Source organism: Pyrus communis, chromosome 7 (genome assembly GCF_963583255.1).
Source record: "Pyrus communis chromosome 7, drPyrComm1.1, whole genome shotgun sequence".
NCBI classification, from domain to species: domain Eukaryota; kingdom Viridiplantae; phylum Streptophyta; class Magnoliopsida; order Rosales; family Rosaceae; genus Pyrus; species Pyrus communis.
The window spans coordinates 26579009-26592996 of NC_084809.1; the positions used below are offsets into that span (position 1 = coordinate 26579009).

Here is a 13988-nt window from a genome sequence, read left to right on the forward strand (position 1 = left end):
TTTTAGCCCTCGCACGTTGACACGGGAATCAAATGAATTATAAGTATTGTATTTAAAAATTAGAATAAGAAATTAAATTAATGTGTTAAGTATTGTGCGTGGATATATAGAAACTATTTACATCAAATATAAGCAAAGTAGTTACACCAAAATATATATATATATATATTAGCTGTTGACAACTCTATATACATACAAAGTGTCGTTCAAAACATTATACCTATACTAAAACTCAACACAAAATCAATGTTATTAACAGTGAACAGACTAAAGTGCCCTCCAATTCTTTTGTTATCAGCTATTTTTCCCTTTTCACACAGTAAAGAGACTGTTTTATCCTCCTAGCCTACGAGTCATATCGCTTCACCTTCTCCTTCCGCAAAACACTCTTCACCTGTGCACGTGTCAGTCATCTTGGAGTGGGAAGGGGGGCGCAAACACTCTTCGTTCTCCAATCTTCCGGAAACCACAACGACTACAAATCTTTCTCCCACAAACCCTTCGTTCTCCATTTGCCGTTTCGTCCAAAATTTCACTATCAACTCCACTTAAAATCCCTAGAATGCCAAAACCCAACTTTCTCGAGCCAAAGAAATCGCCATCAGCCTTCACCCATAAAAAATTTTGCCAGAAATTCACCAAAGGAAGTCCAAATTTTCTCTACTTGGACGATTGCAGAAGATCAGGTTTGATTATTTTCGCACTTTCTCGAATCAATTTAGTGAATTTTTTGATAAATTTCTTAGTTTTGGTTTGAATCTTTATTTAGTGATCGGAGAATCTCTGTTTCTTCGTTGTCGATTTCATAGGATTTGGGTTTGGGCAGATCAATCCTGTAAACCGCTTCAACAACATGTCTTGGAACTCGATTGGCCACTATCTGCACAGCCTCCATATTCTTGTTCAACAACTAAATCTCATAATGTTTAGTTTATACGAAGTAAATACGTACAAAGAAAGAGAACTCAGTCGTACAATCCAAAACAGCAAAAACACAGCAAAAATGTTTCAAAACTTCTATTGTTTCCAGCAAAGAAAGAGAACTCAGTCGTACAATCCAAAACAGCAAAAACACAACAAAAATGTTTCAAAACTTCTATTGTTTCCAGCATTTCTCAACAACAATCACAGAAAAGGATCAATTGGGTGCTACATTTATTTTCTTTTAAATGAACATTATATTAATCCAGTAATCCACTTGCATATTCATTTCCCATTTTAAACTCCTATCAAATTATCCATAGTAACCACATTGAAATATTTTAAGCTCGACATGGCTGCAAAGGAATCAAAGCTTTTAGTGGTCACTTTTGTTTTGGAAGATATTTTCGCATTCTGTATGCCGTGCGAGGGATCTGGTGGCCTGGAGAAATTTTTGATCGTGACGGGAATACGGGTGGTACATTATGTGTTTTTATGTAAGCGGTGAATTTTTTTTCTTTTTAAGTTATTAACATTTTAACACATAAATCTCACCATTTGTTTAATGACATGTGGTGTACCATCTCGTGTGACGGTCGCATTGAAAAATCTCTTGATGGCGTGACAGGGAGGGCTCAAATGCACAAACCAATATTATTTAGGAACATCATGATGTTATTCCTACCTGGAGAACCTGTGATAGTATACAAAAAAAAAAAAAAGACTAAACTCGAAATCCCCAACATAAGATTTAATTTTCTAACACATTGTTCGAGCGCTTTCACATTCACAATTTTGAATAAATCCCGACCTTGCCGTGGGCAATCCTGATTAATTAACATATTAGAGCAGCATTAGGATTATGAAATATACTAGTCGTCCTGCACGCGCTCATGCGCGTGCGGAAGACTTTTTTATAATTATGACGTTCTATGATAGGGATTTTACCACAGATGCAAACGGGTTAAAAACTCCTATATTACTTACAAGAATGACAAGGTTGTTGTAGTATAAACGGTTCTCGCAAGGTCGTTCTCTACAGAGATTATTAAATAATTCGAAACAAACCAAATTCCAATTAATTAGTGTAAAGCAGAAAGTTGAGATGATTGGTTTTATAACCTACTTAAATTAAAACGAATTTAATTAATAAAAATAAACTAATCTGCAATATTAAAGATGAAGGGGAAAGAAAACTGTTTTGGAAAAATCAAATTAAGAAAGCACTAGGGTTCCACCATCACCTAACAATCCTATGTATTTTTACCAATTACTTATGATCTACGCATGCCACTTTAAAGGTTAGGTTTTCCTAATTTATATTCTACTTGGAACCTCCAACATAGAACGTATATTTAACACGCAACCCGTCTGGACATTCAGATCAAATCTAAACATGAAAGACTCATTATGCTTTATGAAAACCCTTTGAAAAACCATGCAACCCTTAGGATGTGGTGTTCATCTTAAGTGAAATTACAATTATTAATCACAAGAAGCCAGCGTCAATTTCAGGGAACCTTCCGACCAAAACTGCATCAAATTACTTTTCTAAAGATCTTAATGGTGATCAGACATTTAGACAATTAGATAGTTTTAATCACGGTGATTAATAATTCAAAGTATGCATGCAATCAATCATAAGCAATTAAATAAAAATTACATATTTATGCTAAGGCTCAAGGCTTCGCCCTAGCAAAACGAATTAGTTACACAAATTCATAATTGAAATCATAGAAAATATTATTAAGAATAAAAGGAATGAAAACATCTTAAAGTAGAAAATCTCCAAGAACCCTAACAATTCTCTCTGTCTCCAAAGTTGCATAAAAGTGAGCCCCCTCCCAAACTATGGCTGACTAAAACCTTTTATATCTCTCTCAAAGCCAGCCGCACAAACCCTAGGAACCAAGTCTCTTATTTCCACTAGGAAGCCAACTAATAATAAAATACATTAAAACATAAAGTCCTAATTAAACTAGGATAAATTGCACAGAAACTGTCCAGCTTAGTCTCAAATCTCCTCCAAATCTGGCCCATAACAGCTTATTTTGAAGATAAGAACGTTTTGAACACATCTCCAGAAGGCCACTAACCCATCCAAGGTCATCTTGGGCTCAAAAAATGCAATTCAAACCCAAAACGTCATTATTCCAGCATCGCGCATTGCTCCTTTATTTTATCGCCAGAAAATAACCGCTTGGTGGAAAAATCTGATATTTTGACACAATCAAGCTAAAGTGACTCACGAACATCCTCCAACTGTAATTACTCCAAAATTCATCCATTTGACCATGTTTTGCTCCAGAAGAAGTCAAAAGTCCTATATTGGAAATACAATTCAAAGTATCAAAATTCTTCCAAAATATTAACAAAAGTATACTAAGAATAGGGTAAAATATATAATATAAAATATACTCATCATTCTACATGCAACTTATACAATTTAAATGTATTTACCTACGTAGATTTGAAAAATGAATTAAAGATTAAAAGAATGAATGTAACCTTATCATATATCTGATAGAAGCAAAATCTCTTTGTACATAACATTTCTTGTGAAGACTCCCATAAATTAACATACACATAAAACACAATAAAACAACGTAACACACTAATAATTAACAAACCGCCAAAACATGAAAGCACAATATTTCGAAACTCTTTTTTTTCACAACTTGCAAAGTTGGAATTTTCAAACACTTGCACTTGTCAAAGGAACTGATCACATTATATCCACTGAAATGTAGATAACCTTTTGTTTTTTCACAGCTCTGAAGTAAATTAGTCACACACAAACGATAAATAAATTAGGCCAACACTATTATTAAGCCAAAAAATTGCAAAAAACTCTACAAAATAGCAAGACATGAGCAATCAAAACCCCAAAACCCGAATATTACAATGATCTTTTTTTTTTTAAATAAAAAACTGAAACCACTGCATAAGTCATAAATTACACCAGGAAGAAAAATTAAGAGACCTTTGCAAATTGCAATTAGTCATAAACCTAACATTTATAAACAGTAACACTTTTCATTACAATTTTTTTCCTGTTACCTATTTCAACATAGAATTATTTCTCTGTTTTTTCAAAGCTTAAACTATCACTAACCTACAAAGAACCATCTAACCATTCTCTATACCCCACAACCAACCACATAATTTTTAACCCATAACACTTATTTCACGAAACAATTTACCATCTTGCCTATTCTCATCTTCTCCCTAACCAAATAAAAAAGGGTATCCCTAAGTAAATAAAAAACTTTATCTTTTTTCAAGTTGTGATAACATGATTTGAAACAATAGGAAATAACAATTAACAAAACCAAGCCAACGGTAATGAAACCAAACAAAATAAAATCACAGCTAAAACTAAAAAGTTCAAAAAATGATTACCGATTAATAAATCTTGAATGATATAACCAAGTCTTATCATTTTTACCTTCTTTTATGACGCTTCAGTTGATTGATTAAAAGGCTTCACTTCTTTTATGCTTGGTTATACAAAATAATTCTATGTTGTATCATTCACTTGTGCGAGGCTTTACTAAAAAACAAAGAACATCAATTAAGTATTTTGTATTTCCTATGAGCAATCACATAAATTCCAAGTTATTCAATACATTCATAAAACAACATGAAACACATTTAACGTTTAGATCATACAAAACTGAAACCTTAGAATATGCAAAAAGAATTATTACTTCCTTACAGAATAGCCTAAAAAGAATAACTCTAAATTACTTATCTCTATTATGAAAATGTTATAATAGAAGAGAAAAAGGCCCCAAAAAATGAAGACCCACAACTCCTGGAATAAAAAAGAAAACCAAACGATACATTCAGACCACCAATCTAAACAAAACGCACAAAAAAGGAATTCACAAACAAAACACACAAAAAAGGAATTCACAAACAAAACGCACAAAAAAGGAATTCACAAACAAAACCCATGTAAACACAGAGAACGAATCCAAAAAGGGAACCCAACACATGAAGAAAGTCAAAAAACCGTCACAATTAAAATAAAAAAGTTGAATAGCTCATTACCAATTAATAAATCAATAACCAAATAACCAAAGTTTTGCATTCTTTAATTTGTCACTGGAAGAAGAGTATGGACTTTGCCAGGGCTTCTAAAGAAGTCAATCACTGAGAAAACATCTGTTGATGCACAAAATCGGCGAGGACTTTGGTACAGCTGAAAGTGTCAAGTTTGTGACCTTCGCTAGATTGCTCTGGTCATTAGTGTGGATAAGTATGTAAATGAATAGAGACAGGGAAGCAAATAACACAAGATGTACGTGGTTCACCCAGATTGGCTACGTCAACGGAGTAGAGGAGTTCTCATTAGTTGTAAAGGGTTTACACAAATACATAGGTTCAAGCTCTCTTTTAGTGAGTTCTAGTGAATAGTTTAGTACAAATGACATTAGGGGTTATTGTGGGAGAATGATCCCCTTTTATAGAAGAAAGTTTCTAGCTTTGTTCTGACATTGACACGTGTCGTGTTGTGATTGACCTCTGATATCGACATGTATTGCGCTGTGATTGGCCTCTGATACCGACATGGGTCGCGTTGTGATTGGCCTCCTGGTTGGAGGAAAAGTCTTATGGGTCCTTGATGGTATACTGTTGACCGGTGCTTAGTAGTTTCGGGATTGGTCTAGTATGGTACAAACAGTGCTCCCCTAAGTTCCCGAGTGAGGGAAGCTCCTCGGTTGGGGACTTGCAAGATCCAAGTCATTGAGTAATCACGAAACTTCCAAGTACCGAAGTATGGTGTCGCCTTCACTTGCCTTCTCTGTCCTGTAAGTAGATGTGGCATCTTCTCTTGGAAGTACTTTTCCTTCATCCAAGAGTGGTATCTTTAGTTGGCGTTGACGCATAAGGTAATGTATCATTTTCATTTGAAACTTACTTGTAATTTCGGGTTTGGTCAAGTGTGATATAAACCATATAGTAAGAGTCCCCCAAGTCTCTAAGCGAGGAGATCTGCCGAATGAGGTGACAGGCAAGGTAAGCAATCAGTCTCAGATCGGTAGGTTGATCTTGGGTTTCGGCTGATTGTACTCATTCTCCCTGTCTCTCATTCAGCAACAAGGATAAAGAGAAGAAACAGGGAGAAGAGATGATATGAGGTACTCTTGTTTTTGGAGAAGACAGACGAATTGGCACGTGCTTTGTTGTACTTGACTTTCCACAGGTGTATTCTTGAACTGGGCTGGAGGGTTTTCTGGTTTCCTCCAAATGAGCAAGCCGACTTCAGAATTTGAGGGTCAAAACAAATCCGTCAAACCTGGAGTATGTTTGATCCTGATGATATGGGATACTTTTGCTGTTTGACAAAGTAGTAGATATGGTATGGCTAAGCTTTGTTCTTCAACAACGGTGTTAGCAAAAGGCTGTTGAGACTTTTCGATCTCTTCAATTAGAGCAATGATGCCGAGCTTGGATTTTTTATTTTGTTGAAGTTTACATGTTGAAACTTCGTGGGTGGACCCTGTAGGTTGAAGTAGTGCTTCCTTAATTTCTTGAGTGAGGAAAACTTCTCGGTTGGGGACTTGAAAAATCCGAGGCACTGAGTAGTTGCGAAATTTCTGAGTACCAAGGTGTAGTGGTATATGGTAGGAGTTCCCCAAGTCTCCGGTCGAGGGAGGTCTCTTGCTAGTAGGCAATTTTCCAAACAAAACTTCACCATTTTCCTTTCTAAGTGGTTGCCCAAAATTCCTCCTTCATATATATTTGGTATGAAAGTTGTTAGGCCCAAAGAAGGGGAGGCCTAGGCTCATTTCTTTCTTTTTATTTTTTATTTTTTTTATTTTTTTATGTTTTTTATTTTTGAATTTTCGAATTTTTTATTTATTTTTTGATTTTTTAATGGGTGAAGCTTTGTAGGTGAAGCCTTTGTATTGAAGTTTTGTAGGTGAAGCTTTTGTGTTGAAGCTTTTGTATTGAAGCGTTGTGGGTGAAGCTTTGGTGTTGAAGCTTTTGTGTTCAAGCTTGTAGGTGAAGCTTTGTAGGTGAAGCTTTTGTGTTGAGGCTTTGTAGGTGAAGCTTTTGTGTTGATGCTTTGTAGGTGAAGCTTTGTAGGTGAAGTTTTTGTGTTGAAGTTTTTGTATTGAAGCTTTGTTGGGCACCATAACTTGATTTTGCTTCACGCTATCTTGATCAAGAGTGTGTGAAGGTTTTGAGAATTGTAATTGCTCTCCATTAATGAAGCTTTGTAGATGAAGCTTTTGTGTTGAGGCTTTGTAGGTGAAGCTTTTGTGTTGAAGCTTTGTAGGTGAAGCTTTTGTGTTGAAACTTTGTAGGTGAAGCTTTTGTGTTGAAGCTTTGTAGGTGAAGCTTTTGTGTTGAAGCTTTGTACGTGAAGCTCTTGTGTTGAAACTTTGTAGGTGAAACTTTTGTGTTGAAGCTTTATAGGTGAAGCTTTTGTGTTGAAACTTTGTTGGGCACCATAAATTGATTTTGCTTCACACTATCTTGATAAAAAATGTGTGAAGCTTTTGAGAATTGTAGTTGCTCTCCATTGATGAAGCTTTGTTTGATGTTGAAGCTTTGTAGTTGAGAGTTGAACCTTTGTAGGTGAAACTTTGGTGTTGAAGCTTTTGTGGTGAAGCTTTGTAGTTGAGAGTTGAACCTTTGTAGGTGAAACTTTTGTATGAAGCTTTGTGTTTTTGTATTGAAGCTTTGTAGATGAAGCTTTTGTGTTGAAACTTTGTAGGTGAAGCTTTTGTGTTGAAGCTTTGTTAGGCACCATAAATTGATTTTGCTTCACACTATCTTGATCAAGAGTGTGTGAAGCTTTCGAGAATTGTAGTTATCCTCCATTTTGTTGAATTTCCTAATTTTTTTTTTTTGGGAAAATTAGAAATTTGAAAATGTGGGAGAGACAACATATACAAATTTTGTGGAAGAGAGACAACATACACAAATTTTGCTTCCACACTGTTGAGCAAGAGATTATGATGCAAACTACACCTTGTAGTAGTCGAAGGTTTGGATGAACCATATAAATTGAATTTGCTTCGAACAGTCTTGATCAAGAGTGTGTGAAGCTTTCTACGAGTTGTAGTGTTTGCATTGTTATAGAGGAGAAATGTCTGAAGCAAATGTAAGAAGGCTGAAGAGCTTGATCTTCGTATACCATGCACTGAAGCTGTTGTTGGCTTGCAATAAGACTTTGTTGGTGACTATAACTCTTGTTAGGCATAAGTGCTCCCTTGGTCGAGTTGTAAAGCTTGAGGGTTTTTGATTATTTGTGAATGCTAGGAGTTCACATGTACAAGTTGTACCACTCGTCTTCTGGTTGGTGGAATGAATGGTGAGTTGCTTTCATCACTTGGTTAGTGGTACGAATATGAGTTCCTTTATCACCTTTCATCACATTTCATCACCTGGTTGGTGGCACAAAGATGAGTTCCTTCTTCACTTGGTTGGTGGCATAAGTGGCAAGTTGCCAAATGATATTAGAGTACAGGTTGTACATTTTATCACCTGGTTGGTGGCATGAAGGAGAGTACAGGTTGTACATTTCATCACCTCGTTGATGGCATGAAGATGAGTTCTTTCTTCACATTTCATCACTTGGTTGGTGAGAATAAGGGCAAGGTGTCGAGGCACATTGTAGCAAGTGTCGAATGACACAAAGTGTGTTGAACCCTTTCGAAGCACAATTGACTTATGTATGGATGTGTTGGAATGTATGATGTTTATGTATGAATGTGTTGGAATGTATGATGTTTATGTTAATTGACATGAGTGATGCTTATGAATGTTTTGCTATGCATGAAGGGATCCCTTGTTTGGATATAAGTCATGTTGATATATACTTAAACTTTATTTCATGTTGTAAGCATTCATGTTGAAGCTTTAAACCTGAGCGTTCCAGTGATGGGGATGTAAGGGAGTTAGGACTAAGTTGTCTAAATCACCTCTTTATTGAATTGATGCCAAATGAGCTTCATTACATAAGATGCCGAATGGTCGTAGCTCAACACCTGTACAGTGTGAGTCTACTTGTAATAGTACTTCAAGTGATCAGCGTTCCATGGATGGCCAAGAGTCTTGCCATCGGAGCTCCTTAGCTTGTAAGAACCAGGGCGACTGATGCCAATAACTTCAAACGGTCCATCCCAATTTGGGCTAAGCGTGCCTTCACTCAGGATTCTGTTGCTGAGTAATCTTTTCTTCAATACCGAGTCCCCCACTTTGAAAGAGCGAGGTTTGACTCTTGAGTCATAGTAGTTAGAGATGCGCTGCTTGTAGGCGACATTCCTCAAGTGAGCTTGGTTTCTGTGTTCCTCGACTAGATCCAAGTTGAGGGTGAGTTGTTTATCATTTGCACTTTGAATGTAGTTCTAGACTCGGAACGTTGCTTACTCAAGCTCAACTGGGACAACAGCCTCTGTACCAAAGGCAAGTGAGAATGGAGTTTCTCCTGTTGAAGTCCGATATGAAGTGTGGTATGACCAAAGAACTTAGGGTACAAATTCTGGCCAACAACCTTTAGCCTTGTCCCTGGTTTTCAAAGTGCGCTTGATTATTTTGTTGATAGCCTCAACTTGTCCGTTAGACTGGGGATGAGCTGGGGAGGCAAAACATAAGTTGATGTTGAACTTAGAACAGAACATCCTGAACTTCTTGTTGTCGAACTGTCGCCCATTGTCCGTGATTATCGCATTAGGAATGCCAAATTTGCAAAGGATGTTCTTCCATACGAAGACTTTTATTTTTGCCTCAGTAATGGTTGCCAAGGGTTCTACTTCGGCCCACTTTGTGAAGTAGTCAACTGCAACGATTGCATAGCGGACCTTGCCCTTTCCTGCAGGCATTGGGCCGATCAAATCAAGTCCTCATTGGGCGAAGGGCCAATGGCTGATCATAGGAGTAAGAGGCTCGGGAGGAGAGTGATGAATAGTTGCGTAGCGTTGACACTTATCACATGAGCGGGATATTCTGATGGCATCTTGGTAGAGTGTTGGCCAGTACTATCCTTAGCGAAAAGCCTTGTGTGCTCGGGATCGAGATCCAGCATGATCTCCGCAGACTCCTTCATGTATTTCTCGAAGGACAATTTCCGCTTCCGCAGGTGTAAGGCACCGTAAGTATAGTAGGTTAAAACCTCATTTGTAGAGTTGGTCATTAATGATCAGGTAGCGGGTAGACTTGTATCGAATCTGTTTAGCTTGAACTTTATCATTTGGAAGAGTGCCATGAACAAGGAATTTATAAATTGGGGTGATCCAGCTATCCCCCTGTTGCAAGTTGCACACTTCTGTGACCATGATGCTTGGTGTTGCCAACAATTCGATATGAATTTTTCTCCCAATCTTGTCTTCCACTGCTGAGTCGAGGCGAGCTAAAGTGTCTGCATGACTGTTTGCCACTCGAGGGACTTGGGTGATCTGGTAGTGGAAGTGCTTGAGCAAAAGCTGCACTTGCGCAAGATACGCTGCCATGGAGTTATCCTTAGCGTCAAAGTTGTTCGTGACCTGGTTAACCACCAATTGGGAGTCACTGAAGATATTAATTTGTTTAACTTCAAGGTGTTTGGCCAAAAGTAAGCCTGCTAAAAGGGCCTTATACTCAGCTTCATTGTTTGACGCCTTGAATTTGAAGCGAAGAGCATACTCCATTGCCACTTTGTCGGGGGTAGTCAGGACTAGTCCTGCTCCACAACCCTGTTGGTTGGATGAGCCATCAACATATAGAGTCCATACTGGGAGTGTTGGTTCTACCTTCCGGGTTTCCAGGGGTGATGAAGCCGCTGCCTCAGGTGTAGGAGAAATGTCAACGGGATAAGTGAATTCTGCAATGAAATCTGCAACTGCTTGGCTCTTTTCAGATAGCTTTGGGTGGTAGGAGATGTCAAACTCTCCCAGTGCTATCGCCCATTTGATCATTTGCCCCGAAGTGTTAGAACTCTGAAGTATTTGTCGAAGTGGGTGATTGGTAAGCACGATGATGGAGTGTGCTTGGAAGTAGAGGTGAAGTTTCAGAGCATACATGACTAATGCTAAAGCTAATTTCTCAATGTTGGAGTATCGTGTCTCCGCATCTTGTAGAGCCTTGCTAGCGTAGTAGACAGGTCGTTCGATACTACCCTCCCTACGAATAAGGACGGAACTAACTGCTGAAGCTGAGACAGATAAATAGACAATTAGGGTGTCGCCAACTTCAGGTTTAGAAAGTAGAGGGGCTTTACTCATGTAATCCTTGAGGTTTTTAAATGCTTTGGCACATTCATCGGTCTAGGTGATGTACTTCTTACTTCCCTTAAGTGCTTTGAAAAAAGGAGCGCATTTGTTTGTGGCCTTAGAGATGAACCTAGTTAAGGCTACCACTTTGCCAGTAAGGCTCTGGATGTCTTTTGAGGTTACTGGTTCTTTCATGTCCATGATTGCTTTGATCTTCTCGGGGTTAGCTTCAATGCCTCGTTGGCTAATCATGAAGCCTAAGAATTTTCCAGAGCCCACACCGAAAGCGCATTTGTTGGGGTTCAACCTCATTCGATACTTCTTCAGGACGGAGAAGGTTTCAGACAAGTTGACAATGTGTTGGTCAGTATGTTTGCTTTTGACTAACATATCATCAACATAAACTTCCATGTTTTTCCCAATCTGTTCAGCAAACATTGAATTGACTAATCTTTGATAAGTCGCCCCTGCATTTTTTAGGCCGAATGGCATGACTTTATAACAATATAGTCCTCTATCAGTGGTGAAGGCCGTGTGTTCTTGGTCCGAAAGGTTCATGAGGATTTAATTGTACCCTGAGTAAGCATCCATGAAGCTCAAGAGTTCACACCCTGCTGTAGAGTCTACAAGTCTATCAATGAGAGGAAGGGGAAAGCTATCCTTTAGGCATCCTTTGTTTAAGTCGGTGTAGTCGACACACATTCTCCACAAGATCTTTTGAAGCAAGAGACTTTCCTTGGTTGGATTTTTCTTAACAAGGACCACATTTGCTACCCACGTTGGATAATTGACTTCACGGATGAAACCTATGCTTTTGAGTTTTTCAACTTCTGCCTTCATTGCTTCATATCGTTCAGCATCATAAGATCTTCGCTTCTGTCTCACCGGCTTGGTCTTGGGATCAATACTCAAGCGATGACAGATGATATTGGGAGATATGCCTGGCATGTCCTCGTATGTCCAGGCGAAGACTTCAGTGTTCTCTTGCAAAAAAGAAATCAATGCCAACCAAATGAGTGGTGACAAAGTGGTGCCAATCTTCACTATGCTATCTGGATAATCTTTTGAGATAGAGACCTTCTCCAACTCTTCAGCAGGTTGTGCTTGCTAGGTGAAAGAGCCATCTCGAGGATCGTCGGGTTGATTGTTACCACCGTGAATATTCAAGTTGGCTTTGTCCGAGCCGGTCTTAATAACTTGGTCATGTATAGAAAGTGTTTCTTTGGGTACATGCAAGTGTTGTTGCTTGACTGAAGTGTTGTAACATGATCGTGCACTAAGTTGATCTCCTCTGATGTAACCATTGTCATAGGGGGTTGAAAATTTCATCAACAACATATGTGTGGATACCATGGCCTTGAGATCATTAATGCCTGTGCGCCCAAAGATGACATTGTATGCCGTTGGGCAGTCAACCACCAAGAAGTTAGTGGTGATGGTGGCTGTGTACGGGCCTGTACCGATGGTGAAGGGTAAATGTACGCTCCCTAAAGGTTGCACGACATCACCAGAGAAGCTTATTAGAGGAGAAACCGACTGATCGAACAAGTGTTCAGCTACATTAAGTGTTTTGAAAGCTTCAGCAAACATGATATTGACCGACGCCCCCGTGTCTACTAGGATTCGTCGTACATCAAAGTTGGCTATGTGAGCCTCCACAATCAGTGGGTTGTTGTGAGGATAGATGATACCTCTTTCTTCCTCAGGGTAGAAACATATTGGATCCGAGTTAGGCTTTTGATACTTGCCTCCCCTGATGTCTTCTACGTGAAACATTTGGTGGCCAGGCTTCAACGTTCGTTCATTGTTTTTCATGGCCTTGTTGGAAGATTCAGATATGGATGTGCCACTGCTTATGGAATATATCACATTCACTTGGCGTTGGTTGCGGTTATCCCTTGGAGGGTGAAGGAGAAACTGGTCAATTTTTCTTTCACGTGCCAAAGCTTTAATACGATCACGGAGGGTGATACATTTCTCGCCGTCATGGCCATTATACTCATGGTAACCACAAAACATGCCTGTGTTCTTTGTGGACTTGAAATCTGGCTCCCTCGGCCTTGGCTTTGGTATCAAGTCAGCTATACTGGGGTAAATGGCCGTGCATGTGGCGTTCAAAGGTGTGTATGTCTCATACCTCGGGGTAGGACCATTCTTGACACGTGTTTGGCCCACTGCATTGACTGCCTGGGGGTGGGTATTATTTTGGCGATACCTTTGGTTATCACGATAGTGCCCCTTACTCTTTTTATTAAAATGAGATTGGTGAGGATGAAAGTCTTTCCTCTTGCCCTGAGAATGATACGTATGTTGACTTGGCGAGGTATTAGATAGGGCAAGGGGAAGCGTCGTTGTTGTTTGGAAAGTTGAAGTCTTCTTATTTGGTTGGATTTGGCTTCCACTCCCCATTTGCTGATAAGGGATGGCTGTAGGGAGTTTTCCTTGATATGTCCTTGCCTCGGCGGAGGCATGGTTATAAGCATGTGCCATTACCTCAGAGTAAGCCTTCCAAGTGTTAGCATTGATCATGTACTTGAAGAAATAGTCGCGGAGGCCTGCAGTGAAGGCTTTAAGGGCGGTCTTGTCATCTGCCTCAACGCAGCGAGAATACTCATGGCTGAAGCGGCCAGCATACTTTCGTAGTGACTCATCCGGCTTCTGGCGAATAGTGTACAAGTCATATGCGGAATGCAAGCGATATGTTTGGAAGATGTGTTGAGAGATAAATAGTTTCCTTAGTTCCTCAAATGAGTCTACTGTCTTAGGTGGAAGATGGCAATACCAATTCAGAGCTCCGCTAGAGAGGGTAGAGGGGAAGAGAAGACATCGTTCTTCGTCAGTGTGCATTCGGTATGCCAT

At 39.0% G+C, this 13988-nt stretch overlaps 1 protein-coding gene across 1 annotated transcript; it reads right to left on the reverse strand.

Moving 5' to 3' along the window:
* Positions 1–12236: 12236 nt before the first annotated feature.
* Positions 12237–13988, reverse strand: LOC137740752 (uncharacterized). The gene has a single exon (XM_068480567.1). It carries the CDS (start codon positions 13986–13988, stop codon positions 12237–12239), a length of 1752 nt encoding a protein of 583 aa, XP_068336668.1.